The sequence below is a fragment of the Rosa rugosa genome, chromosome 4 (genome assembly GCF_958449725.1).
Source record: "Rosa rugosa chromosome 4, drRosRugo1.1, whole genome shotgun sequence".
Classification (NCBI taxonomy): Eukaryota; Viridiplantae; Streptophyta; class Magnoliopsida; order Rosales; family Rosaceae; genus Rosa; species Rosa rugosa.
Genome location: NC_084823.1, coordinates 47,599,339 through 47,614,260, shown reverse-complemented (window position 1 = coordinate 47,614,260; position 14,922 = coordinate 47,599,339). Strand labels below are relative to the sequence as shown.

The window sequence follows — 14,922 nt, the reverse complement described above, 5'->3', positions numbered from 1 at the left end:
TCACATGATTTTCTAAAAGGAAATAAAGGAGAAGTTTAGCCATTTCAAAAGTTAAAGATCGTATGCGCGAAAACAGATCCACCATTTATGATCTTTTCACTGTTCTAAGATTTGTATAAAAATATACAAAAAATATAATAATTGTTTACCTAGTTGTACGGGCCATCTGTAAAGAGGAACCGAGATGGCCCACATGATCTAAGGCTGCTACTTCAAGCCCGCATCGCACGGCGCACGCAAGATTTGATTTGCCAGATTTGGTATTAAAATCATAGTAGTTCTTTTTTTTTTTTTTTGAGAAAAGGGCGGTGCGGCAGCCCTCAAGCCTTAGTAGCCAATCATAGTAGTTCTTACATTTTCCTATATCTTCTAAAATTACATCACCAAATTTTTTCATGTTCATATTTTATTGATACTTGGATCGAATAATTCTACCAGACTGCCGGACAAGCCAGGAGTGCCAGCATATCAGATTGTTTAATACCAGCTTCGAAAGCGACATTATATATATGAATAATATGATGACAGATAGGAGCAAGGTTTAATTACTTGAAGCTCGTGTAGTCAACCGTTGATTTTAAATATAGAAAATAAAAAAATAAAAAGGGTGGGAGGCAAAACGGAGAAAATGATGTTAGCTTTAGAAAACGATAACCAGGATATAGGTACATTTGACACCAGAAAAGCCAATAAGCAATAAGAAACAGCACTCACCCAGGTCAGGTCAGTTTCCCAAACCGAAATAACTAATCTGCAACCTTTTTCATGACTCATATATGTCACTTTTAGTAAAGTAGCTAGTATTACTTTTCTGAGTTGTGTTGGGAAGAAAATAGAAAATGGTTTGCATGTGGTGAGCTGAACCTGGTTGAGATTTCGGGTTGCTTCCATTTTCTTTGTTTCTTGGGGAAGATTGAATGGAAAGAAGATATCTGAAAATGATTTGTTTTTTGGGGGTTGGAAATTTCATGACTGTGAAAGCAGTAGTGCCTCTGTTTATTCTGGTTGACTCTTTGTTCATGTTATGTATAGGTGCTAGCTTTGAATCCATATACGTTCGTTAGGAATAATGAAATAGTTCCGTACTGGATTTTTATTGTTTTCCAACTTTCTTGCTAGATCTAGGCCTACATCAAAATGCAACCAGGTATCCAGATTGAGATCATGATCTTTTGATAGACTATTACCTGCTAATAGCTTTTGACTGAGGATTTGATTTCACCCCCATTTTTGGCAAATGGGTGCCTGAAATTTTTGAATTTGCAGAAGATTTGATCCTGGATAATAGTTTTAAGGGTCAATTCATTTTTATTTTCAACATGAAGAACTTGTAGGGCAGGTCAGATTCTCTCAATTTCTTGGTGTTGGGATTTTCTTTTGGCTTTTGTGAATGCTCAGATGAAACTACAAAGAATATACCTAAACATTTTTTTGATGCATTAGTTTTTCATTGGATGCTGGCAGATCAAGACTCTGATAATCTTTTATTGGAATCATGCCTCCTTTCATGAGCTGCTTTTGCTTCAAGAGTTCCAAAGTTGATAGACATAGGACTGGATATGAGGACCCTATTATCCTTGCTTCAGAAACTGCTTGTAAGTACAGAATTCAATAGTAGTAGCTTTGATTACTTATTACACGTTAGAACTACAAACTAGTTTGAAAGGTTTTTAAATTTCTAGCACTTCAATTACTTGGCAGTTACCGTAAATGAAGTGGAGGCCTTGTATGATCTGTTTAAGAAAATAAGCAATTCCATAATTAAAGATGGCCTTCTACACAAGGTACACTTCTAGCTAAGGTTTGCATTTTGAATCTTTTGATATGTTCCTTGAGATGACTTACTGTTTGATTCATTTTATCTTTGTTTGGTAAGGATTTACTGTTGGATATGAACTCTGAAAGCTATAGTTATACCTTGAAAGTCAAATTAGAATCTTTAACAATTCATTTTTTAAGAAGCCATGGCACTAAATGTTTGACATGACTATATGAACAGGAAGAATTCCAACTTGCACTATTTCAAAGCAGCAGTAAGCAGAATCTTTTTGCAGACAGGGTTGGTGTATTTTATATCATTCTTGATTTGCTTGAATTTATCTTTTAGATTTTCTTTTGGAGATCCTCAACAAATTAAGAGTAGGAAGTGTTACTCATTTGCCTAAGAAACTTTCACCAAGAATCTATTCAAGAATAAAGAAGTAACCCCAATTCAAAATGGAAGATCTATTCTAACACTTAGCATTATGTCATTGCAGGTATTTGATTTGTTTGATGTCAAGCGTAATGGGGTAATTGAATTTGGAGAATTCGTTCGGTCATTGAGCATTTTTCATCCAAATGCTTCTGAAGCAGACAAAATTTCATGTATGATCTTCAATTCCATATTGTGTTTTCTTCTCTTTTCTATTTTCTTTTGCTTGCATTTAGTGTGTGCAGAAGGGATTGTATTCTTCCCTACAATTAACTATCAATCATACTGTATGACTAGCTACTAAATAATGGAAGTATATACTTTGCAGTTGCATTTAGATTGTATGATCTACGACAGACGGGCTACATTGAGCGTGATGAGGTGAAAATCCGCTGCTATTTCTCCTCTTGATTGTAGTTCATGTAGTGTGACATAAGCTATTGTGCTGGTTTCCTACTTTTACATTGCTCCTTGAGTCCTTGTAAACGATAAATGCCATTAACATATGAAGTGATCCATCTTATTACATTCAAATAACAGTACACTGTTGATCTTTCTGAACATTTTGTGCAGAGTAAATTGTGATTCCGAAGAACTTATTTATCTAATAGGCTATATCCCATCATTCACATATTTCCACCTCTCTTGTTCATCTTTTAAAGAGATCTCATTTTTCTGTGTCTATACATGTTGTCTGCAATATTGCTGAGGCAGGTGAAGGAGATGGTGGTAGCCCTTTTAGGAGAATCAGAGCTGGAACTTACCAATGATGTTATCGAATCAATCATTGACAAGGTTCTGATCATTCTGGTCTTTGTTATATGTTGTATTTTACTTGTTATTCAACATCCTTAGCTTCATGTTTCTGTATAGACAATGATGGAGGCAGATTTAAAAGCAGATGGAAAAATTGATCAAGAAGAGTGGAAGGAATATGTGGCAAAGCATCCATCTCTTATAAGGAATATGACTCTTCCATATCTAAAGTGAGTCCTAAAAGGCTATATATTAATTTCACCAGCCCCGGTTTCATTTCTTACTTCTATTCGGCCATAGGCCATTTAGCTCTAATTTAATTGTCTGTTACATACACTTAACATGTAGCCATTCCTGAAATAAGAAATCTTATTTGGTAATTGGAGTATAGACGTCCTGATTAACCAGCAGCTGTCCAACTTATGAACTTCTGCAGTCATTTTTGGTCAACTTAATATGCTTACTCGAAATTACATGTTCATCAAAGTTTCAGAATCTCAAGTTTGTTTTCTGTTTTCTAGGGACATAACAATAGCATTTCCCAGCTTTGTGCTCAACACCGGAGTTCCAGATTAGATACGATTGCATGGTAAAGATAATAGACAGTAGCAAAGCCTTTTCTCCGTGGATGTCTCAACACATCTAGTAGTGAGGCTCCATGTGTAGAGCACAAAGATGATGGAAGGAACCAAAAGAAAGAGAAGTTTAATCCATAGCATAGCCTCCACGTTCAGCAGTATATGTTTTGATCAAGAGTTTCTGTAATTTAACTGTTTAATTTACATAAAATGTACATGTTAGTTTAGAACTTTAGATTGTTTATAGTCTACTGAAATTTGCTTTCCCAAACTCCGGTGAAAAGTTAATTGCTTTTCGTACTTTTCAATTGAAAAATATTCTTTCGATGTCCAAGAATTCAATATTTACCTTGGCTAAGAAGATGACAGTGTTAACCAGCGAGGCTGGTCCTGGGCTAAAGCGGATTAGGCTTGAGTTTATGACTCTCAACGTTGAGCCAATGAGCCTGAAAATATTTGAAAGGGATACATCTTTCCCAATAGTTCGTCGACAGAAGCTTCCCATAAAAGTTTAGAAGGATTGTACTTTCGCCGACGAATAAAGGATTGTACGAATATGGGAAGAAAAAATTTCCTTTCCTTTTATCAATCGTACAAAATCCTTTATCAACATTCAGGGAGAAATCTTCTTCCCGATCCTACAAACATAGGAAAGGAAAATATTTTCCTATTCCAAGCCCCCAAACTGCTGTAAATAGAAGTCTTTCGTAGTTTCATTGGTATAAGGTTAGCTAATATATACACATTGACCTGACGTCCACAACAAGTTACATACTGATACTCCACCGGACTCCGGCGAAGTCTCCCATGATTTCTTTCTCTTTCATTTTCTCTCTCTCTTTCTCTCTCTAAGTAACAAAGGAGTGAGGGTAAAATGGTATTAAAAAAAATTAAAAAACAAAAAAAAAAAATCTTAATGGGGTATTAGGGAAGACCTCCTTAGAGTGTTTTGGGTAAGAGGGAATTAAAAAAACTTAATGGGGTAACTGGGAAAAAAATCTCTAAAAATGGGGTAAATGGACAAAACCCCAAAAGAAATTTAAAATTTTATAAAAATATGGTTTTTTTTTTTTTTAACTTCTTCTATTTTGCTTATTTAGATGTAGATTTGAATTGTTTAAACTAAAATTATATGAGTTTATTAATTGATCAAGGAAATTATGTTCAACCTTATCCAATTATGGAAATAATTATTTTTAAGTTGAGTTGTTTTATTTTCTACTATTAAATTTACATCACACGGTTGTTGAATATAATTTCTTACTGACCAGGTAGCTTATAGAATTTTCTAAAAGTTTTTTTTTTATCAGAATTTTCTAAACGTTTTGTACCAATCCTTTTAGGATTGGATTATATGACATGAATAGGATTAAAAAAAAAAACCAACTTTATCTAAATTTTGAATCTAGAAAAGTAAGTTTGGGCTTTCACAAAAAGACAAAAAAGTAAGAGTTTGGTGTATATTTTTCTCAAAAGTTCAGTCACCGTCCCCAAACTATGCTGCCAAGGCCAATTTGATACCCGAACTCTCAAAAGTATCAATGTGATACCCAAACACGTATTTTGACATCAACGTGATACTTCCGTCAAAATTCTCTAACTGCTCCATTTGTTTGCTGACGTGGCAAGCACGTGGGTCCCATGTGATATTTTTATCAAGGGCAGAATGGTCTTTCACTAGAACTAATTAAAAAAAAAAAAAAAAACTGGATCGGTGCAACTACACACTCTCTCGACTCTCATTTTCCCCAAATCACCTGTGAGAGAGAGAGAGAGGCAATTCAATGTCGGACTTCATCCCCTGATGAGATGATCCTCCAAATTCGCTCAATCCCACTTCGAATCGGCCTATATGAACCAAACCCTAACCTGCTCACTCCTCCTTTCAATCTCCACCGAAACCGATCTGGGGTTTCTTGAATTCTCACTCCTCCTTTCAATCTCCACCGAAACCGATCTGGGGTTTCTTGAATTCGATCTGGGGAGGGTGATGTTTGGTAGATGTAACGCTCACCCATGGCTCGGAGATGGCGGTCCGGCGGCGGTCTGCAGATACCAGCGGGGCAGAACACTTGGTGGTCAAGCGGCGGTGGCCGTGGTGGGGATGGGCCAGGCTTGGCTGGAGGCTTATGGTCTTCCTCTTTCCTTGCAGCTCGCATCCCTAGAACTGGATCGGCTTCCCTTCGGAGACCGTACTTCCGCCGTAAAGCTTGCCTCCCCTTTAACCCGACCCGACTGCGACGTCTTGCTATTGGGCTCCTGCAATGGGCTCCGTTTCTCCCAAAAAGAAGATCGGTGAAAGAACGTGGGCAAGAGGTGTTGTTCTGCACTGATGCTACGCTGGGGGATTTGAGGAGTTGGTGTTGTAGTTGTTGTTATTTTTTTCCTTTTTTTTTTTTTTTTGCAATCTGAGATTGGTGCTCGCCGGATTGGAGTGCGTTGATGTCCGGATTGGGTGATTGAGGTATCAAGGTGTTATTGTAAACGAGAAGCTGCATTGGGTAATTGAGGACTACAATCCCGAGTTTGATGACGAGGAGGATCCTATTGTTGTCTTTGATTTGGAGATGGAGGAGTTTCGGAGACTGCGGCTTCCGTTTCCTAAGGTTGAAGGAGATGACAGTGTGAATTTCAGTGTTGCGGTTTATTGCAGTGAAGGGTGTCTGTGTCTATGGCTTTATGGAAGTCTTGCTGCCTCTGGTTATGTTGATTTTTGGGTCATGGAAAGGTATGGAGACAATGACTCGTGAGATGTTCTGCTGCAGAGTTGGAGTTGGTAAGGATTCGTGGACAAGAAGAGGAGGAGCGTGGTACCTATATGAATGAAGCCGAGCAAATGTTATGGACATGAATATATGATGATTTTATATGACCACAGTCTACTTTCGCTTGGGATGGGGAGAGAGATTGAAAGTCTGGAAAATAGAAAACCGGATCGATCGGCTTTACCGGCTCCGGCAGTAATAATGAAAGCAATATTGAAAAAAAAAATTAATTAACAAAAGAAAAGGGTAAATTGGTCATTTAACCTTTTTTTGGGATCCATGTGCTTGCCACGTCAGCAAACAAACGGAGCCGTTAGAGATTTTTGACGGAAGTATCACGTTGATGTCAAAATACATGTTTGGGTATCACATTGATACTTTTGAGAGTTCGGGTATCAAATTGGCCTTGGCAGCATAGTTTGGGGATGGTGACTGAATTTTTCTCTTTATGAGAATATTTTGGGGGGCTCGACAGCACGCACCCGACCTCATCAACAGACGCCATCCTCTGTACAATACTGTTGTTTTTCGATGTAAGTAGTGCTCCAATTTGTCTAATGATTTGCTTAGTTGATTTTTTGATTTGCTTTATTGGTTTGTTTATCTTCTTAATTTATCCAAGGCCTAAGAAACTCGAAGAAAATACAGTTTGTTTTGAATATAAATTCAAGGCCCCCATTAAATTGGGTGTGATAAAGGAGAAGAATTTACTTTGCTGTAGTTGAATTACTGTTGTATGTTCGTGGGTTCATTAGATAAATCTGGACTAATTGCTAGAATCAAGCCTCTTCCTCCCAGAGGGTTCTAGGACATGATGCCAAGATGAATTAAAACAATTGACAGTTTTTCCCAGGGGGTTGGAGGGTGTCAGTTTTATTGATTGACCCCTCTTTTTCCTATGCCAAACATCCGAGGAATTTCTTTCCTAATCTGCAAAATTTATCTTCTGCTGTTTGGAAGATTCTGACGGCAGCTTTTAGAAGCTGGGGAGCTATAGCTGCTTGTTAAATAATCCACACTAATTTGGATTTTGAGTACTTTCCAAAACTAAACATAAACATTTAAACATGTGCTAGGAGAAAGGCCTTTCCTTATTGATTTAAGGCTAACTAGCGGGCTATATATATATATATATATATATATATATAAGCACCTTGACTCTGATGACCACAACTAATAATTTTCATTCTCCACTTGATATCAGTTATTTGAGCATGTCCCCTGAGAGGCATTATTTTTGGAGTGGTGTCACAGATACACATCCAAGAGATCCAAGGTTAGCACCCGAAATTAAAATCCCACGCGGTGCGGACACAAAAATTAGACTTGGTTACTACAAGATATACGGACGAAGCTGGGTTGACGCTCCAGATGCCACCGTTTTTTATCCTGCAAAGCTCATAGCTCGTACACTACTTTTAGTTTCTCTCTCTGCTGTCAAAAAATCATCCAAAAGGCGTTATTATACCAAGCTGCTGGCCGAGCAACTTTTGAACATTGGTGTCCCGGGACATGAGCAGCCAGCTGTTCTTGAGAAACTATTTGGTGTGATTGATGTCACCGTCCCTGGGAGGCATATTATTGTGTTCTTAGGGGATGTGACCATCCACCTCTTGGACAATGCAAGTAATCTTGGCGCAGGGGATGTCACTCTACCCTTATGGATCAATGGAAAGTATACTGATGATCAGCAAATTATGCTTCAAAGGCTTACAATGGAATCCAGGTATGATGTCCCCAAGGTTACTCCTGCAACTAAATCTTCCATTGAGGACTTGGAGAAAGTGAGACTTGATAGTTTGGAAGTTACTGTTAGACAGATGCCATGTACTATTTGTATGGAGGGCCTTGATACCTCTGGTGATGTAAAAAAAGGGATTGATCATCAGCAGCATGTGATTGCTCGCTTGCCTTGCTTGCATATCTATCATGAAGATTGCATTGTCCAGTGGCTCAAGACTAACCACAGGTGTCCCTTGTGCCGATCCCCAATTGTGGAATTGCACAAGGCATCAAAACCCCCATTGAGGCTGCATTGGTCATTGCTCATGATGTCTGCAGTTGGTATGCTGACTGCTACACTCATTCCCAGATTGTTGAACCGGAGCTAAGGATGAAATATCAGCAAATCATTTATAATGCAGTGCTAGTGGCCATGTATTTGGCTTTTAAATTAGTCTTCAAAGCATTTGGATTTTCTGTAGATGGATGAAGATAGAATTTAACTTATGTTGTGTGTGTGTGTGTCTGTGTTTTATTACAACTTTCAAGTGTCTGTGGCAACTAAATGAAATTGATCTGAATAAACTTAGTGTTGAAGTTTTAATGGGGCATGAGAATACTTCTCTTGTGCAATCCAAGAGGGATCTTTTTCGTTTGTTAATTACTTCAATTATTAACAACAGTTTCTTATTCTTCGTTAGTCAAGGGAACTTTTGCTGGCAGGAGGTGCTGTTGATAGTATGGTTGATAATTATGTAGTTACGTACTACTGTAACTTGCATATGATCACGGTTTTTTTTTTTTTTCTTTCCTGGAGGTAGAGGGTTTTTCCTGTATAGTCCTGCTCCATGATCTTCTGGATTTCTCTGTATTGCACTAGTTTTTCAGGTTTTTGATGCTTGCTTGATTTCCTAACGCAAGGTTTTTAAAATTTCAAAACATTTCGTGTAGATGTAGTGCCATTGGCCATGTACTGGGCTGCTAAAATTGTTTCTTCAAAGCATTTGGATTTTCAAGAGTATATGCAAACAGATTTAAACTTTTTTATGCATGTATTGTTGGTATATACTGTTACTGTGAAATTGTGGAAATTGAGTAGAATTGATCTGAATAATGTAGTACTTTTAACTTGTTAAAAGCATGACAATACATCTCTTGGCCAATCATACAGGGATCTCTTTTGTTTGTTAATTGCTTCAGTTGCTACTAACAGTTTCTTATTCTTCCTTGGTGCATATCTCGTCAATGGTTGCTTTTGCTGCCAGGAGGTGCTCTTTTCTTTACTCTTTCCTTTGCAGTTGTCGGCTTGGATGTTGGTACTTAATTTACTACTGAAATTTGCACTTGTACGTGTGTGATCGCACTTCTAGTTTTTTCCAGGAGTTATGTGATGCTTGCAATTACAGGGCTTTTCCCCTCTATATTGAAGTGTAGTTCTGTGGCTTTGAATTGCAATGTGCGTGGTCTTACAAACGGAGTTGAAGAAGTATATATGGAAGCAGGTTAGGTTATAATTTCAGCATTTCAACTAGCAACTTGAATTTAAATTTAAAAAAAAAGAAAAACATACTATCAAATAAATGAAGTTACTTGTACCACCACTTGATTTGATTTACAGGCTACAAAAGTTTGTGAAAGCTATCTTGCTCAGCTGCAACAGTACAGGTATGATTCAAGAAATCGTTGTACCATGCTTATTCCAGTTAGTTATAATATCCAGTAAACTAACTTCGTTTTATATGAATCTTCATCTTATGGATATGGATATCTACTATTTACTATTTGTGAAAGCCTACCCACAATCTATGATTTTGCTCTCCATAAATTACAATGATAGTTCAGTTAATCTACATTACTGAACTTTGACATATCACATGATTGCTTCATAGCTTCTAAACATTTATTATTATGCATGATACACTGCTCAGCTCCAGAGCTCCTCATATTTTATTTCGGTCTTCATGATTGGTGTCTGAGTCTCTCCTCTATACAAATGGACTTCGAGCCCCATCTTAATGAAAATCTTAATTAGAATTCATATTAACATTATGTGAAAAGAGATTAAAAAAACCAATTAATTTTCCATATAATCCTAGCCAAAACCTCTTATACTCAATCCAATGCTAACCCAAAACGTATATGATTTTTAGTTTGGTTTCTATTTCTCAGGGACATTACCTATATCATTTCTCAGCTTTTTGCTCGACACTTGGTTCAAGATTAGCTATGATTCATTGCAAACATAACAGACACTTGCAGTGCCTTTTTCTCGATCACAGATGCAGAAGACATCAAGTGCTAGCCTCTGCAGAGCATAAAGTTGATGAGAGGAGCCAAAGGAAAAAAAAAAAAACCACTATAGATTATTCCATAGCATAGCTTCCGCATTCAGCACTCTAGTGTTTCACCGTGTGGGTTCTGTAACTGTTCACTTTTCGATAAAAAGTACATTATTATTAAACTAGATTGTTTATAACTTCAACTCTGGTAAAACCTCATTAGTAGCTCTATTATTTTCTTTCTGACTTGAAATACATATCATCAATAGATGTCCAAGCTAGAGCTCAATAATTTTTCCTTTGTTAAGAAGTGTCCACTGTTGGCACATTAACATAATCACGTAAGAAGATTTCATTTGACAGGAACTAGTTCTTTTTGTGTGTGTGTGTGTGGGGGTGTTTACAATGGAAGATATATTGATGATCGTCAAGGTATGTACGTACCTAAGGCTTGAAATGGAAGCCATGTATTCAGATGTCCCCATGCTTATTCGTGCTACTGAATCGTCCATTGAGAGCTCAGAGAAAGTGGGACTTGATAGTTTGAAAGATGCTGTTAGACAGATGCCATCTACTATTTGCATTGAGGGCCTTGATCACTTTGATGCTGCAGAAGAAGGGACTGATCATCATCAGCATATGATTGCTCGCTTGCCCTGCCCACATACTGACATACATGTCATGCAGATTGCAATCATTGCATTGTCCAGTGGCTCAAGACGAATTACGTGTGTCCCTTGCCGATCCCCAATTGTGGAAGTGGACAAGGACGAGCCACCAAAACCCCTATTGAGGCTGCATTGGCCTTTGCTCATGATGTCTGCGGTTGGTATGCTTACTGCTACGCTCATTCCCATATTGTTGAACCGGAGCTAAACATGAAAATATCAGCATATCATGCATAGTGCTGCCATTGTATATCCATGTATTTGGCAGTTTAATTAGTTTCTTCAAAGCGTTTGGTGTTTCAGAAGTAAAAGCAGACAGTACTAAACTTTTTTATGTGTGTCTGAGTGCGTGTTAGTTACAACTCTCCCTAGTTTCCGCTTCTGTGGAATTTAAGCTAAATCAGTTTGAATATACCTAGTTTTAAACTTGTTATGGTGCATGACAATACTTGCCTTGTGCAATCGAAGAAGGTTCTTTTTTTGTTTGTTACGTTTATTATTTCAATCACTACTAACATATATATGAAGCAGTCCCTTTTTTCTGCATTTCAGATGATACGCACTGTCAAAGAACAAATTTTCATGCACACAATTTGGTTCCAAATATATGTAGGCTATATGAAGCAGTCCATCTTTTTTGCATTTCTATATTTCCACATTATTTTGTTCAACTTTTAAACTTCAAAGGGATCTGATTTTTATACTGCATCTGATTGGTTTCTACCTATTTATGAATTTTCTTCCTTTTATTGCTATGAAAATCGAAGGTCAAGGAGATGGTGCCGGCCATCTGCACTTCTGAGATCAGATCTGGTACTTGCCGATGATTTTATCGAATCCTTTTTATTATTCTACACTTTGTGATATGTTGTATACTTATTCTATGTAATTGCTTCATGTTTCTATAGGGAGTAGGGACAATGATGGAGACACATTTACATGGAGATGGGAAAATTGATCAATAAAAGTGGAAGGAATATCCATCTCTTATAAGGAATATTATTTATTACTCGCAATAAATTAAACAACAAAAGTAATTAAAAGCTTTAAGTAAAAAAAACCGGCCTGGGCAGGGCCCAAAAAAGCCCAAGCCCAAGCCCAAGCACTACCCAACGATATAAGGGAGACCCGGCCCACTAGCCAAGTCCAGCACCGGCCCACCCAAGCCACCACCAACGTGCCACCACCCCTGCTGCACAACCACCGCCGTCGAACAGCCTCAGCCACTACGCCACCGTCCCCATCGTACCAGCAGAATGCAGCACACACCAAGACCACCAACCCACCCAACCTAAGAACTGGATAACAACCAGATCCAAGCCGAAGCAGGTAACCCAACCTTTGCCCCCCTAACTTTAGTGGTTAAAGGAATGTTGTAAAGAGAGTTGATTATGTGGTCAATTGAATAAGCTTCCATTCCGAAAGGCTCTACCGCCCAAAAAGAAGAACCAGATCCCAATTCCAAATTCAAATAGGAGACACCATGACCATCCATTATTATGGAATTTTTTTATCATCTTCAATCGAGGCACATGTGCACGTTACTTGGCACAAATTCGATATTCATTCCCCTAAATTGGTGAAACTGAAGATATTACGTATCAAAAACCCAATTACGGCCAAATTAGCATCTATCCATCTCCATTAAACAATACATCCTTTAGTTTTTATTAGGAACAAAACTCAGGCTCATAGGGGACAGAGAGTCATAAATATTTTCAAATTCAGAAGTTGAATGCTTCCCAATTTAGCCCCCCATTTTAAGTCACATTGTACACGTACATAAATCCAACAGCCTCTCACATTAGTACTGACAAAGCCTGATGGGCTGTGTCTGCATGAAGCAGAGACTTGAATGTGAAAACCCAACTGTTCTTGCTTCTCAAACCTATTGTAAGCTTCCAGTAATCTATTTTCGTTTGCAACTTATCAATTTTGGGTTCGTGTGACCTCATTATATTAGTTGGAATATACTTACATAAGAGTAATTCTTTGCATTACATCCTTGGGTTTTGCAGTTAAGGTGAATGAGATAGAAAATTTGTATGAGCTGTTCAGGAAGTTAAGCAGTTCTATAGTTGATGATGGGCTTATAAGCAAAGTACGTTTCATGTCGGTCGATCTTCTAGTCAGAAACCCTTAAATATATCGTATATATTGCTTCTCCATTTACTGCGCGCATTACAAGTTAATTATTAAATTGTTGTTTCAGTATTCAAATTGATAATTGAAGATTGACCTTCTAAATTATACTAATTTACATACATATAAGATTTCAGGAAGAGTTTCAGCTCGGATTGTTCAGGAACAGCAAAACACAGAGTCTCTTTGCAGACAGGGTGAGCTTCCTCCCTTACTTCAGTTTGACAATAACGTACAATTACCTTGAGCATGAGTGCTAAGTTCTAACAACTTAAGTAGGCCTTGTTTATCCCAATAGATCTTCGACATGTTTGATTCAAAGCACGACGGGGTAATAGAATTCGAAGAGTTTGTTAAATGTCTAAGTGTCTTCCACCCTGAAGCACCAAGAGCAGAAAAAGTGTCATGTATGCAATTTTGGATATTTTCATTTCACTATGTGTATTTGTTGTATCTTGACTTGACATGAACTGGTGTGGTGTGGCAGTTGCATTTCACTTGTATGATATATCGCAGACGGGATTCATTGAACGCGATGAGGTATCAAATATTCAAATCACACTTAAATTCTAGTTCCTAGTATTTCCTGATCGACTAGATAATAACATATATATCCGATCTTATTTCAAATTTTCAACATCAGGCATTTGATTTAATTAATAGATATACACATGAAGCACTCATGCTTTTGTACTTACATGTTGATAGGTCAAAGAAATAGTTATGGCGCTTCTGAAAGAGTCAGACTTGATCTTATCTGATGACATTGTTGAAGCCATTCTTGATAAGGTATTAAGCCATACAAGATGGTGCTAGCTATATCTAATCATTTATCTGTCTTGATAGTGGAAAAATTAAGTACACCTTTTGCTATTTCACTTCATAGACATTCAAGGAAGCGGATTTAAATGGAGATGGAAAGATTGATCTGGAAGAGTGGAACCAACTCGTGGATCAAAATCCATCCTTATTGAAGAACATGACAATTCCATACCTCAAGTAATTCCCCATTTAGTCCATATATTAACAGAATGTACTGCATGTACGTTCCATTTCATTACAACCATCACAAAGCTATGTTTAACTGTTTTTGTTGGTGTGATTTTTGATCTAATGCAGGGACATCACAACTGCTTTTCATAGTTTTGTGCTGAGATCAGACATTGAAGATGACACCAACTACTAATTCAGCTGACACACCCATTTGAGTGAATGTAATTAGCACCAGCAGACAAAATTCCAATGTATCTAGCTATGAGAACGAAAAAGAATCTTCGACTCATTTTAGAAAACGAAAAGAACCCATACGTAATTTTGGTCCTTCAAATATGGTAATATATATCCTGTAAATGACTTGATCGCATGAGATCATGAGAATGCATGATGATTAAGTTTCGATGGCAATGTTAATACTTTGATCACAAGGCATTAATGAGGATAGGTTCTATAGGATGGAAAAAATTTCTTGTGATTACGTTCTTAGACATTCCTTGTAAAATGTCTAGGTTCCTATACAAGATCGTCTCAAAAAATTAGTAAAATCGAAATGTACGTACATTATGTAAAAACCTATGACTAATCCAATTGTTAATGAATCCCAAGGTTGCCTTGTTCTTCTGAAATAAGGATTAGATTCAATTTCCGGATTATTGTGTCCAGTTTCACTTTGAGTAAGGATTGACACATACCATGTACAAGTACTCGAGAGTTTTATTATGGATTTTTACTAATGATCATATTTTGAACTACATCTCCTCCATTCTCCATTAGTTGTAAGTCTCATCAGTGCCATGCCTCCAGATAGGTTTTATGTTTGCA

The 14,922-nt window shown here is 37.4% G+C and overlaps 3 protein-coding genes across 6 annotated transcripts; all 3 read left to right on the top strand.

The window, feature by feature from the left end:
• Positions 1–633: 633 nt before the first annotated feature.
• On the top strand, positions 634–3,855 carry LOC133743938 (calcineurin B-like protein 7). 4 transcript variants are annotated; one of them, XM_062172022.1, is made up of 10 exons: positions 664–723; positions 1,267–1,339; positions 1,465–1,595; positions 1,702–1,784; positions 2,000–2,059; positions 2,259–2,367; positions 2,523–2,575; positions 2,909–2,989; positions 3,068–3,180; positions 3,472–3,855. In XM_062172022.1, exons 3-10 carry the CDS (start codon positions 1,496–1,498, stop codon positions 3,524–3,526), a joined length of 654 nt encoding a protein of 217 aa, XP_062028006.1. In that variant the 5' UTR covers positions 664–723; positions 1,267–1,339; positions 1,465–1,495; the 3' UTR covers positions 3,527–3,855. The 4 variants fall into 4 exon arrangements, with proteins under 4 accessions (XP_062028007.1, XP_062028006.1, XP_062028009.1 ...); XM_062172024.1 differs by lacking the exon at positions 664–723 and adding an exon at positions 742–1,147; XM_062172023.1 differs by lacking the exon at positions 1,267–1,339 and having other exon boundaries at positions 634–723.
• Positions 3,856–6,780: 2,925 nt separating this feature from the next.
• LOC133706567 (uncharacterized) lies at positions 6,781–8,619 on the top strand. The gene is made up of 2 exons (XM_062132100.1): positions 6,781–6,826; positions 7,498–8,619. Exon 2 carries the CDS (start codon positions 7,508–7,510, stop codon positions 8,402–8,404), a length of 897 nt encoding a protein of 298 aa, XP_061988084.1. The 5' UTR covers positions 6,781–6,826; positions 7,498–7,507; the 3' UTR covers positions 8,405–8,619.
• Positions 8,620–12,577: 3,958 nt separating this feature from the next.
• Positions 12,578–14,514, top strand: LOC133743939 (calcineurin B-like protein 7). The gene is made up of 8 exons (XM_062172026.1): positions 12,578–12,855; positions 12,981–13,063; positions 13,242–13,301; positions 13,403–13,511; positions 13,592–13,644; positions 13,813–13,893; positions 13,991–14,103; positions 14,224–14,514. The coding sequence occupies exons 1-8, from the start codon at positions 12,786–12,788 to the stop codon at positions 14,288–14,290; spliced, it is 636 nt and encodes a 211-aa protein (XP_062028010.1). The 5' UTR covers positions 12,578–12,785; the 3' UTR covers positions 14,291–14,514.
• Positions 14,515–14,922: the final 408 nt, after the last annotated feature.

Bases quoted from the DNA above. Each gene is read 5' to 3' on its own strand.
- LOC133743938 (XM_062172023.1), top strand. From the start codon at position 1,496: ATGCCTCCTTTCATGAGCTGCTTTTGCTTCAAGAGTTCCAAAGTTGAT. The intron at 1,596-1,701 runs GTAAGTACAGAA...ATTACTTGGCAG, and splicing joins CCTTGCTTCAGAAACTGCTT to TTACCGTAAATGAAGTGGAG. The intron at 2,576-2,908 runs GTGAAAATCCGC...TTGCTGAGGCAG, and splicing joins GCTACATTGAGCGTGATGAG to GTGAAGGAGATGGTGGTAGC.
- LOC133706567 (XM_062132100.1), top strand. From the start codon at position 7,508: ATGTCCCCTGAGAGGCATTATTTTTGGAGTGGTGTCACAGATACACAT.
- LOC133743939 (XM_062172026.1), top strand. From the start codon at position 12,786: ATGGGCTGTGTCTGCATGAAGCAGAGACTTGAATGTGAAAACCCAACT. The intron at 12,856-12,980 runs GTAAGCTTCCAG...TGGGTTTTGCAG, and splicing joins TCTTGCTTCTCAAACCTATT to TTAAGGTGAATGAGATAGAA. The intron at 13,894-13,990 runs GTATTAAGCCAT...TTCACTTCATAG, and splicing joins TTGAAGCCATTCTTGATAAG to ACATTCAAGGAAGCGGATTT.